This window comes from Saccopteryx bilineata, chromosome 4 (assembly GCF_036850765.1).
Source record: "Saccopteryx bilineata isolate mSacBil1 chromosome 4, mSacBil1_pri_phased_curated, whole genome shotgun sequence".
Taxonomy (NCBI): Eukaryota; Metazoa; Chordata; class Mammalia; order Chiroptera; family Emballonuridae; genus Saccopteryx; species Saccopteryx bilineata.
Genome location: NC_089493.1, coordinates 11,362,813 through 11,375,927, shown reverse-complemented (window position 1 = coordinate 11,375,927; position 13,115 = coordinate 11,362,813). Strand labels below are relative to the sequence as shown.

At 56.6% G+C, this 13,115-nt stretch overlaps 1 protein-coding gene across 3 annotated transcripts in view; it reads right to left on the bottom strand.

Annotated features, from left to right (window-relative positions):
* The window catches only part of ITPK1 (inositol-tetrakisphosphate 1-kinase), a 162,555-nt gene that overhangs the window by 121,064 nt on the left and 28,376 nt on the right, over positions 1-13,115 (bottom strand). For all 3 annotated transcript variants that reach the window (XM_066274064.1, XM_066274063.1, XM_066274066.1), the window contains exon 2: positions 4,856-4,880. In XM_066274064.1, the coding sequence (XP_066130161.1) occupies positions 4,856-4,880 (25 nt within the window). The remainder of the gene's footprint in view (positions 1-4,855; positions 4,881-13,115) is intronic.

Here is a 13,115-nt window from a genome sequence, read left to right as displayed (position 1 = left end):
GACCACCGCCGTCATGACAGGTGCCCGTGACCACCGCCGTCATGACACATCCCCAAGACCACCGCCGTCATGACAGGTGCCCGTGACCACCGCCGTCATGACACGTCCCCGAGACCACCGCCGTCATGACAGGTGCCCGTGACCATCGCCGTCATGACAGGTGCCCGAGACCACCGCCGTCATGACAGGTCCCCGAGACCACCGCCGTCATGACAGGTGCCCGTGACCACTGCCGTCATGACAGGTCCCCGAGACCATCGCCGTCAGGACAGGTCCCCGAGACCATCGCCGTCAGGACAGGTGCCCGTGACCATCGCCGTCATGACAGGTGCCCGTGACCATCGCCGTCAGGACAGGTCCCCGAGACCATCGCCGTCAGGACAGGTGCCCGAGACCATCGCCGTCATGACAGGTGCCCGTGACCACTGCCGTCATGACAGGTGCCCGAGACCATCGCCGTCAGGACAGGTGCCCGTGACCATCGCCGTCAGGACAGGTGCCCGTGACCATCGCCGTCAGGACAGGTCCCCGAGACCATCGCCGTCAGGACAGGTCCCCGAGACCATCGCCGTCAGGACAGGTCCCCGAGACCATCGCCGTCATGACAGGTGCCCGTGACCATCGCCGTCATGACAGGTGCCCGTGACCATCGCCGTCATGACAGGTGCCCGTGACCATCGCCGTCACGCTCCTGGCCCACCTGCCCCGGTCTCACCTAGGGTTTCTCATACTAGGTGAGCGGAGAACTGCACGTTTTCCTTACTATCAGCATCACTTGGCCTACCAGACCCAGGTTAGGGAGGCCAGTCAGCCTGCAGACCAGCCCGCTGGCAAGGCCTTTCTGGGTCTCAGTAGACACACAGGCCCAGAGGCTGAGCGGCCCAGCCCCCTCAGGCCTCTGCAGGATGGCCTGAGAGCAGGCGCTGGCCCTCCCTGAGGCACTGTTTGCCTAAGAGCCTGATTTTGAGAAGTAAATGGGATAATGTCACAAATAGTGGCCTTCAAACCAAACCCCCAAAATAAATGTTTCATACGATGTTTCTATTTGCACATTTTCAAGTTGACATCTAAAATTTCTCATCATAAGTTTAAATACTTGTAGAGGATGTAATTTCCAACATATTGTAAATATTAACATTTCAAAATAAAACTGTTATTGTTTCTCTTTTAAATGGATCTAATGGAATCTAAATATAGCAATTTGAGAGTGACCATCATCCATCTTAAAATTACAAAATCAAATTCTTCTCAAACACCTGGAAAGTTAGCAATGTTCCTTCTGCCTCCTCTGGTTTCCCGTTCACATCCCTCAGAGATGTTTCTAGTATCAGTGTGTTTAATGTTCAAAGGCCTTTAACTGATGATTATACTACAAAGCCAAAAAAAAAAAAAAAAGATATAAATGTTTTAAATTCTTTTAAGTTCATGTGACCATAAAGCTCTAAGTGTCAAAAATTTTCTTCTGGACAGATTTACTATCAAAATTACTAATAGTACATAATTGACCAACACGACAGAAACATATAACAAATCTATATAAGTAGTAAGTACAAAATATTAAGCCTTGTTAGAAATACATCTTAGAAGAGATGAATGGACATTTTAACTGATTCATACACCACAGATGGATAGATGATACCTATTGTTAGAATAAGACTGCGTGTATTGATTCTCTATTTTTCCATTTTTATCGCTACAAGTGCTGAGACCGCACATTCAAGTGAATGAGATGAAGTGGAAAGAGATTTTCCACAGCACAGTCTGAGTTCCTTCAGAATTATATGCCACGAATTACAGTACTTTATTATCAGAAATCATTGCTAAGGTTCTGTCAGCTGACAACCTGCTCAGGTCTTCTCTCAGTTTCACTGCAAGCAAAGAACTGAAAGTCCCTCGCAGGCCCCAGGATCACCATGACCAGCCACGTGGTGCCCAGGGGTTTTATGCCCGTGTCTCACGCCAGATTCGCATCTGATAACAAGAGTTTGCGGTTCTTGTGTAGATGACCAGCATCTCACGTGCCAGGTGGCGTAGCTATTGCTTTACCCGAATTATCGGCATTAGTCCTCACAGCGATCCCAGGGGACAGAGTCCATCACTATTCCCATTTTACAGATGGGGAGACGAAGGTGCTGAGAGGCTAGGCAACTGACCCAAGGTCATATAGCCAGAACTGTGAACCCGGGTGTCTTGCGTCTCACCATTTGGTGCTCTGTCTGCGTGGAGATGGGAGGAGGGCCGAGGTGCAAGGGGTGGCTGGGAAGGACAGTCTACTCTACAGGCTCCGTCCCCGGTGGCTCAGCTGTGACAATGAGGACGAGGAGGCTGGGGAGCTGCAAGATTAACTTCTTAAATGTGCTCCCACCACCACCTTGGAGAGGTCACATCCACATGCTTCTTTTAAGTAAAAGCCATCACTGCCTAGCACCCCAAAGTACCCCATTAATGTGAAACATTCATACTGTCACCACTGCCATTTAATAGCAGGATGAGACATAACTCCCATGACGGGGACAAACACCGCAGATCTTACCAGCCTTTGTCTTCATTCCCGACATCCCCTTTTAAACGGTAGCCAACCCTGAGGCAATAACAGGCCTGTAAGCATCTGGTAAATGGAGCAGTCTGTCACTGCGCAGGCCTTGGAGACAACGGACCGCATTCAAATCCCAGCTCTGACCACTTACCAGCTGAGTTCCTCATGAGAAGTCACAACATCTGGGCCTCAGCGTCCTCATCTTCTAGGACAGAGATGAAGACAACGACCACTCACATCAGTGGGTGGCTGTACAAACGGGAGAGTGCCCACCAGGGCACCTGGCACGGGAAACCTGGGGTGGTGGCTGGTGGCATGCCTATTTCCCCCTCGTCATGAACCCCCGGTGCCTATGACGGCAAAGCTCATCCCCAGCAGCCGGCGGCCACCAGCCCGGGGACCTGGCACCTGGAAGCCTGGCTGATTCTGAAAAACCAGCTGAGTGGATTCGCTTCCAATGTTTTGCAAAGAGCCTTTCTCTATGTCCTGAAATTTCAAGTTCTCTAGACACGCAGGATGCCAGGAGGAGGCAAACAGAGCGGCGGCGGGTGGGTTGTATTTTTAGATGCCGGTGGGGAAGGCGTCCAGTTTGGCTTCGTGCTGGCCCCAGCCACCACTTCCTCCAGCAAGTCACCACCGAAATGAACAGCCAGATATGTGCAGAAAGATTTCACAACTCTGCCTGGTACGTTCTAAAACAACGAACGGCTCCAGTCTCGAGCTCCACTCGCAGACTAGGTGGATTAAAGGTTTTAGCCTACATCTTTCTGAGGAAGCCGTGAAACACTGACCCCTGAGTGGTCCCTCACACCCTGAGGCCCCAAGGCCCCTTGTCCCCTCCATGGTGGGGATGGCACCCCACCGTGTCTTGGAAAGATCAGGTGTTGGGGGAAGGGCACATTTCTTCCCCTCTTAAGCAGTGTGTTTGCTGGTGAGCATGTGAAGTTACTTCCTCTAAAAATGGCTCCCACAAGAAATTTCCTCGTGGGCCCCGAAGAGAGGCTGGAGCTAACCTCGGGGCAGCACCGGCCCTTCGCATGCTAAGCTCCAACTGTAACTCTGACTACAGGTCCAGGCCTCAGCGGTGGGAACAGCACATCTGCAAAGGATCCAGGCACTCCAAGGTAACCACCTTTCTGGACTAACAGACAAAAGCAAGCCAAGCATCCTGGAGCAGGAACAATCTCGGAGACACCTGGCCCCAGAATGACAACTAGACAACTGCGTGCCCTCCACCCACTGCAGACCCCAGCAGGCATTATCAATCAATCCCTGCCCTCAGCCCTTCACAGATTCAGAATACTCCAGGCAACTACTGCCAATCAATCAGAAAGGGCACTGAAGGCAAACTTCTTGGCTATTCCTGAATTAGGACCTCCCCGTTTTGATGTATGGTGAAATTAAAGGCCAGAAAAAGCTCAGGGCCAATCCTACAGCTTTGGAGAGACCAGATGAGCCTGGATGAAAACTAGAGCTGACGATAAGGCTTCCAGGAATTAGCTCCTCCCCCAAAACAAACCTCAGCCTCCGGGTGACAAGTTCAACCCACCAGCTGCAGAAAAGGGAGGGCGGAAGGAAGAATTCGGCAGCCCTCCACTGGGGTTGCCAGACAGTTCACCCCACTTCGCCAGCCCCCCGTGGGCGCTGTCAGGCCTGCACACTTATTTCCGAGCCACAGAGCCAGCCCCAGCACCTGGGAGGGCTTCTCTTCATCTGTCCTTCCTTCCTCCCTCCTTCAGCCAATGAGCACCTGACCCAGGTCCACCGCAGCAGGTGAGACAGCATGGGGGCTGGACAGCCCCCCTGGCAGTCCACCCACAGGAGCCAGGGGCCCCTAGGGAAGGTCAGCTGTGGCCTGACAGCAGACAAGGGGTGACATGGGGGAAGGGACATACCCTGGCTTGGGAAGGGGAGGACAGGCATGGTCTTGGAGATGACACTATGCACAAGAAGGTCTGAGACGGAAGCGGGCTCATCTGCAGCGGGCTGAATAACCATGGTGGAGGGGGCTCCTTCCTGCTCCTCAGCAGAGCCCGAGGACAGACAAGGACAAAACATGGGGGCATCGGGACGGCGCACGCCACCCTGTCCCCCCCACCGGTGCCTTCCACGGACAAACCCACAGCAACCCCACGAACCTGAGCGACTGCCAGCCCAGCCAGCGCCCTGCCCAGGGGAGAAGCCGGCGGGCCCAGGGGAGAAGTGAAAGACACAGTGCCCGTGAAGGGAGGCGGGCGGCCACCCCCCGGGGAGAGAGGAAGGTGGGCGTGGACAGACAGGCCCGGCCTGAACGGTGGTGAAGGCAAGGACTGTACTCACCTGGACGACTTCTATCCCTCGCTTCCTGTGGAGGAAAACAAAGAGAACAAAGGTTACTCAGCAGGCAGGGAGCATCCTTCCAGAATGTTCTCTGCAGCCAGCTGAAGGCAAGAAAGCAAGGAGAGCAGGCGGCTGCCCCTCTCAGGCCATGATTCCCAGAATGGCCTCATTGTCAGGGGAAGGTCTATGAACTGCTGGCCACCTTCAAAGTCTTCAAAGCCACCTCTGGCAGAAAGAGAGGGTTGGTTCCTCAGAAGGACTTGGCCAGAGTCCTACCGAGACCCCACTTTGTCTTCCTCACAGCCAGCTGTCTCCTTCTTTAATCCCAGAGCCAGGCCTCTGTTGGCTTAGCTTCAGCCCGGGCTGCCCAAGACCCTGCCCAAGACCCTGCCCACCACCAACAGCTGATCACACACCTCTGCCTGGCCTCCCAGGTCAGCCCCAGCCCGCCACGCTCCAGCCCGTCCACCCGCCCTCACGCAGGAGGCCCCCAGCCCGCCACGCTCCAGCCCGTCCACCCGCCCTCACGCAGGAGGCCCCCAGCCCGCCACGCTCCAGCCCGTCCACCCGCCCTCACGCAGGAGGCCCCCAGCCCTCCACGCTCCAGCCCGTCCACCCGCCCTCACGCAGGAGGCCCCCAGCCCGCCACGCTCCAGCCCGTCCACCCGCCCTCACGCAGGAGGCCCCCAGCCCGCCACGCTCCAGCCCGTCCACCCGCCCTCACGCAGGAGGCCCCCAGCCCGCCACGCTCCAGCCCGTCCACCCGCCCTCACGCAGGAGGCCCCCAGCCCGCCACGCTCCAGCCCGTCCACCGCCCTCACGCAGGAGGCCCCCAGCCCGCCACGCTCCAGCCCGTCCACCCGCCCTCACGCAGGAGGCCCCCAGCCCGCCACGCTCCAGCCCGTCCACCCGCCCTCACGCAGGAGGCCCCCAGCCCGCCACGCTCCAGCCCGTCCACCCGCCCTCACGCAGGAGGCCCCCCGCCCGCCACGCTCCAGCCCGTCCACCCGCCCCCACGCAGGAGGCCCCCAGCCCGCCACGCTCCAGCCCGTCCACCCGCCCTCACGCAGGAGGCCCCCAGCCCGCCACGTTCCAGCCCGTCCACCCGCCCTCACGCAGGAGGCCCCCAGCCCGCCACGCTCCAGCCCGTCCACCCGCCCTCACGCAGGAGGCCCCCAGCCCGCCACGCTCCAGCCCGTCCACCCGCCCTCACGCAGGAGCCCCCAGAACCTTCGGTCCTTCCCCGGCTGCTTGGCCACCCTGGCCATCTCTGGCTCCCACTGACACCCAGCCCAGCCCCTGAACCCGGTTCAACCATCTCGGCCCTCCACAATGTCCCCCGAGCCTCGGCCTTGTCTCTTCCCGTGCCCCCCGCCCACAATCCCATGGCCTCTGGTCTCCCATACCAGTGCCCTGACTCGCCCAACCCCATTACAGAGCCTGGGGGTGGCATCTCCACAGAGCCCACCTTGACCTCCCCCACCCCAAACTTCTGCTGACAGTGAGTCCAGGCACACAGGGCTACAGGGCTGAGCCACATCTCCAAGCCTCGGTGCCCACCTTCCACCCCAGCCTTTAGGACTGGGCTCAGACAGAAACACCCCCCAGGAAGCCAGCCCTGCCACACCATGCCTTCAGCCCACCTGCAGAGCAAGAATGCTCCTGAGAACTCTGGGTACCACCCCCCGGGCCCTTTGTTCCGGAGTACTGATGGGCTGCCACTCGGGGGGCAGGGACTGGAGCAGGCACAGGGGTCTGTATGGACCGTAGGTGGCATGCCGACCACCACACCCAGGAGCGTCTTCCTGGAAAAAGGCTGGCCTCCTGTGGGTGCTCGGGGCGCCATGACCAGCAGAGGTCAGGAACTGAGTTTACTCGCCCAACTTCCTTCCCTGAAGCAGGAACTGTGGCAGATTCAACAACTGTGAGTCCCCCTTGCCTAGCCATGGTGCTCACCTGGCATACGGATGCTCCATATACCTAAATATGTCAACCACAGCTCAGTTCCCACGCCAGCCCAGCCTGGCACTCACAGGGCACAACAAATGCAACAGCCAAGACTCGGGCCCTTGAGGGGCTCACCATCTAAGGGAGGGGACAGCCCAATGCCTCTAGGCCTCTCTCAGCTTGTCACTGTCTGGGTGACAGTGAGCAGACACCGTCACCTCACACAGCACAGCTGAGGGGACACCTACCAGTGTTACACTTGTTGGTTAACTCATTCAACAAGGGCTTCCCAGCACCTTCCGAGAGCAAGGAGCAGAGCCTCACGAGGAAGCCACCCCGTGAGACAGCAAGACTGAGCAAGAGCACTCACCAGGTCACACTGCTGGCAGTGCTAGCCTCCTGCTCCTCAGCCCCAACACCTCCACAGAACCCCCAGCGCCGAGAAACCCAACCTGAGAACCAGTGGCTGGTCCAGGGGTCCACAGCGCCATGCAGCTCCTCTGCAGTCCTGGAAGCAATGGTGGCCACTACCCATCTGCTTCCACAACCTTATGAGGGGACAAAGTGCGCACAACAGCAGAGCCCTGGGCCCCCAGAGCCCGGACAGCATCACCAGAAACGTGTGCCACGCCCAGGCAGCAGCTCACAACCCTCACCATTCCTGAGCCCTGGCCCCGCCGAGCAACCGTGACGGTCAAGTGCCGGTCACTTGGCACGCGACTGTAACTAGCCAGGCTGGGCTCAGTGTACCTCCTCGCCGCTGCCCCTGCTTCTGGACAGAAATCTGAAACAGCCGGGGGAGCAGTCCCCAGGAGAACTCCGAATGATGGGACTGGGTCACATGATGGGAGAGAGAAGGGCACTGAAGGAGACGGAGGGCGTGTGTACGTGACCCACACCATGTGCAGCGAGCGTCCCCCGGGTTCACCCAGCGAGCTAATCCTGCCGCATCCAGATTAGCCCAGGGTGCCTGTCACTCTCCTCCCAAAGCCAGCGCTCCTTTCCATATGTGACATCATCCCAGACAGCTCTCCCTCCCCCAGTCCTAAAAACAAACAGGTCTCTAACTTTGAAAACAGATGGAACCAGTAACATAAAAGAAACAAAGTAATCCTGAGAACAGACAGGCTGAAAACCTTAAGTAGGGCTGAGTTCCCAGGAAAGAACAAGTTCTCTAGCTCAGAGCTCCCAAAACAGGAGAAATTGCAAGTCGGGCAGAAAAGAGGGAACCACACCTCGTGCATCAGACCCCCTGGATGGATGGTTCGGGAGCTAAGGCACCCCGAGTGCCCCCTGCACTGAGGGAGGGGCGATGACAGCCCATTGCTCGGAGGAGCCAGCTGAGAGAGACCCAGAGCAGGACGAGCCTGGTCTCCACCCTCGAGGGCCGGGCCGGGCCGTGGTGTAATGGGGAAGACTGGGAAGGGGCAGGTGAAAAGCTCCTTCCCTGGCTGTGGGGTCCCACTCAGGACCGCAGCCCACTCAGGAAAGACAATGCAAACCTGCTGGGCACCTTTCTTCATCAGGGACTCCTGCAAGACAAAGGTCCCCACAATCTTCTTTTCCCAAGCAGCAGGCTCCTGAAATCCAGCCATGACCAGAAAGTGTAGAAGTTGAATCATAACATTAAAGGGGAAGAGGGAGAGGGGGTGAGGAAGAAAGGGGGGGGGGGTGTAAGAGAAACCAGAGCTTGTTGTCAAGTGCTGCTAACCACTCCTCCTGGATACCCCAATTCCAGGATCCCACCCCACAGACAGGCAAATATGTGCAAAGTGTTTCAGGCTGTGGCTGTTAACTGCCACATGTCTGCGATAGCAGATGATCAGCAAATGCTCGAAATCCCCCAAGCGGGAGCAGGCTCATCGAAGGAATACCAGGTGGCAGTTAAAATGAATGAGGAAGTACTCCAGGCACACACACATAGGCATGAGTCATCACTAAGACACCGCTATGTGAAAATGCAAGGTGGAAAACCCTGTGTGCAGCTCACCATGACTTGGGTTAAGCACAACATCTAGTACACACAACGAATCTAAAAGTTCTCCAAGAAAATGGTCACAGGGTAGCCTCTGGTCAATAGCCAGTGTGGCCAAGGAGGGGGCAAGACTTCCTTCTCACTGTGCATTCTCACACATCTCTTGAGTCTTGTGCCGCGTACTTCTAACGGAATCTCCAAAACTGGAGAAATAACGTTTTTTTGAATTATCTTTTAAATGACAGGTAAAACTCCAGTTGCCAGCATTCCCTGTGCCCAGTAATGACATGACTCAATCGACTGATTGATGAAGTGAAGCAGAGAGCTCAGGATGTATCTAGGAAAGCTTCCAAATTCTCTAAGAGCAGCCGAAATAGCACCCGCTCTGGGGCCATCAGACTGTCAGCCATGGGAACATTTGATTTGGATTCTAAGCCCATTTAAAGACACGGGTACCAAGAAAACAGACGGGAGGGACCCCACTGCAGCGTTAACTAGGGCTGCAGCAGTCCAGTGACGAGTTTTTCCCCCTTATACTTTCTTGTATTTTCTAGTTTTCTACAATAAATATAGATATTATTCCCAAAATAACAAAAAGGAATAAAAGTTAAAGTAATTAAAGAAGTGTATTTAAAACCTGCACCTGGAGAAGAATTCTATAGGCTCTAAAGCTCCTGTTTTCTTGATAAATATTGCATTAATAAGTTTAGAACAGTCAGCCCTGGCTGGTTGGCTCAGCAGTAGAGTGTCGGCCCAGTGTGTAGAAGTCCTGGGTTCAATTCTTAGTCAGGGCACACAGGAGAAGCCATCTGCTTCTCCACCCCTTCTCCTCTCACCTCCTTCTCTCCCTCTCTCCCTCTCTCTCTCTCTCTCTCTCTTTCTCTTTCCCTCCTGCAGCCATGGCTCAGTTGGAGCAAGCTGACCCCAGGCACTAAAGATGGCTCCATGGCCTTGCCTTAGGCATTAAAATAGCTCAGTTGCCAAGCAACGGAGTGAAGGCCCCAGGTGGGCAGAGCATTGCCTAGTAGGGGGCTTGCCAGGTAGGTCCTGGTTGGGGCACATGCGGGAGTCTGTCACTCTGCCTCCCGCTTTTCACTTAAGAAAAAAAAATTTAGAACAGTCTACCCACAACTCATATTTATAAATCTATTTTTCCCAAAACTGGATAACCACCAAAATGTGGATCCATTTTAAACAAGGACCCCCCTTCCTTCCCCCCCCCACCAAATCCAAGGAGAGCACAGCCATGGGGAATATAAAATACTCATTTACAAACAAATAAACTATCCTTTCAGGAAAGGAGAGAGAACAATCAAAGAAGGATTCGTGGAGGAGGCAGCATTTGCCATTTGAACAAAAACTGAAGGGAAACTAGAAGCTGAGTAACATGAGGAGCGCCTGCTTCCTGAAAGATGCCTGTCCTGGGGTGTGGGAGCAGAGCACGCACTGAGGGCAGGCGGGGGGATGGGAGATGGGACGCTAGGTGCAGGCTGGCCATGCTGCAGGGGCTGGAATATCACAGCAGGCCTGGCCTTCGCCCCCTGCCTGTGGGTCCCAAATGCCAGGCCAGATGACTAAGAGTCACCACTAGAGCTTGTCAAAATTAGTCATTTAACGTCCAGTCCTGAAGCCTATGATTCTGGAGGTCTAGGGGCGGGGGGGGGGCGCCAGTGGGTAATTCAGGGTTTGTCAAGCCCCCCGGTGCTGCTCAGGGGCCGCAGGTGTGGGAACGGCTGCCCGCCCACCAGGAGCAAGTCCTCATGCTGCTGGTAACAGGATCAGATTCGCCCACAGAAAGGGGGAGAGGGGCGGGTTTCGTTCAGGCGGGGCCCCCTCCCAGGTCTGGGAACAGGAGCCAAGGGCACAAAGGGACCAGAAATAGCTGTGAGGCTCACACACCAGCACCAGGAGGGGACAGGAAAGCACATCCCCCAAGAAGCGGCCAGGCTGCCGTTTCTCCGGCCGTGGAGGTGCGAGGAGGCGGGAGAGAGGCCAGGGCTGCGCGCAGCACCCAGTTCAGGAGCCGTCTGAGCAACCCACAGAAACGGAAGAGGCGGGTAGTCCCCAAAGGAGGACCCGGAGCCAGCACAACGGTACCTGGGGCCTCAGTTTCCTTACAAGTGAGGAGACCCCTAGAACCCAGTCTACAGGGCTGCCAGGCCCACACTGGGACTGTGGGCTTGTGGGCTTCTGCTACTGTTGTTCCAAACTACCCTCTTCCGTCCTATTTGGGTGGTTCTGACGGGTAAGCCATTGAGCGAGGGACTGCGCCCCCTCCAGAGGTGGGTGCGTCCGTGGTCTGGCACCTCACACAGTGGCAGGATGTGTGTGAGACCGAGCCAGGACAGCCCTGATCCTTCCCAGGAAGAGTCCGGGGACTGCCAGCAGCACAAGGGGCACAGCCACCCCCGCCTCTGTGTGCCCGACTCTTGAGGCCATGCCAGGAGAAAGGCCCGCGTTCTCTTGCCAGAAGGCAAAGCCCGCCCCAGCCGGCCAGCGCCCGCTCCTCTGGACTGGCGGCTGCGGGGTTCTGCTGAAGCCAGGTGACACCGGGTTTCCATCACTGCCGCTGTCTTGCTTACGACAGCAGGTTCTCAGTGACAGGCAGCAGCTACCACTTCCTGAAGATGACAGAAATTACTCTGAGTGACCTGGCGCAGGAACCCAATGAAGAGGACCCAAAGCAGGGGAGCTCCACAAGAGCTCCCCAGGGCCGTCAAGAGGGAGAGGCGTCATGTGCCCACGCCACAAGGCCACGTAAGGCCCCAAGTGCAGGCCACTGGATACGACACCAGGAAGGTTATCATTGGACACCTTGGGACTATGACCCCCCTCGAGCAGCAGGCCTGCAGGACCCTGTGAAAACCAGCAGCAGGAACAGGACATGTTGCTGAGCCACCTTGGGTCTCAGCTTTCACATCTGTTAAATGGGTATGAACTTTGGTATCCAACAGGACCTCCCTGGGCAGGTCTGAGACCCCAGGGTTACTGACAAGAAAAGCCTGAGAAATGGTGAATCAGAAGGGGAAACAGAGCAAGCAGAGACACAGAGGCCCCCTCGGACCAACGAGGAGAGTAAGTCCAGTGACAGCAGGGAGAATTCAAGAAGCTCTGAGAAGGCAGAGCCGCGACCAGAGAAAAGTTTGTAAAACCAGGGCCCTTCATCAAGAACTGCTTTCCTGTAATATGCAGGCCACAGCCACCTCCTCCCACTCAGGTACAGAGGAGGGCTGGCCACAGCAGAGGCAAGCCACCACGGAAAAGGGGGCCCACCAGGTTACCCAGCTGTGGAGGGAAGCCAGGCCTCCAAGGAACAATGTCACAGTAGCGGGAATCAACCGGAAACACAGACTCCCTCCCACCAATGGGCAAGGAGACAGAAGCTGCACCTGCACCCAGAGCTCAAACCCACTCAGAGACAGGGTGTAATTACGCCAGCAGGGAGCCAGCCGCATCCTCATCCAGCCATTTGTAGCACACTTTGGTCATCATCCGGTTTCAGAGACCCCAATATGAGTCCCTTTAGCATCCACAAGGCCTGCAGGCAACCTCCCCCTTCCTCTCACTGCCTTCAAAAGGACTCAGGGTTCCCTAAACAGGTGTGTGCAGAGGAGCGCACCATTCCCGCTGCCTCAGATGCCCGGCCAGCATTACCACCCGCCCCCACGCGAGGTCAGCTCCTCAGGAGCCGCCCCCCGCCGCAGCACCCCAGCAGCCGACGCAGGTACAGAGGCTGTCTAGCTCAAATCTCTGCGGCGGACATGGCAGTGGCCACCGTCCTGGCAGCTCTCCCCCTCCTGGGCGTTCCCCTGGACACCCCCAACCCCAGGTTAGGCAGATCTATGTGCCCAGCGCTCCTGGACCTCAGCAACCGTGGGAGCACGTGGCCACGGAGGACTCCCCAGCCGGCTCTGGCCCATTCCTGGAAAGAAACCTGGCTGGGTGGCAACGAAGCCGGGCTGGGAACCAGACAGAAACTAGTAAGCGGACCTTCGGCGAGCCGTGGTTCTTGACTGCCCCCAGAGAACATGTAGTAAAACCTGAAGACATTTTTGATGGTCACAACTAGGGAAAAGTCCTAGTGGCATCCAGAAGGTAAAGGCCCTACAATGCACAGGACAGCCCCATGGACAAAGAATTATATAAACTGTCCACAGCGCTGAGGTTAAGAAGTGCGGGACAGGGAGGACCAGCACTGAGCCACCAGAGGGAGGACACCAGTCCTAGAGAGCTGCCCAGCTCCAGAGTGAACACCCAACAAGCTATAATAAACCTTTGTTGCAAACCTCTCAGGGCTGCTTGTTATTGCAGCCTAACCGGGCTGATCCTGACGGACAA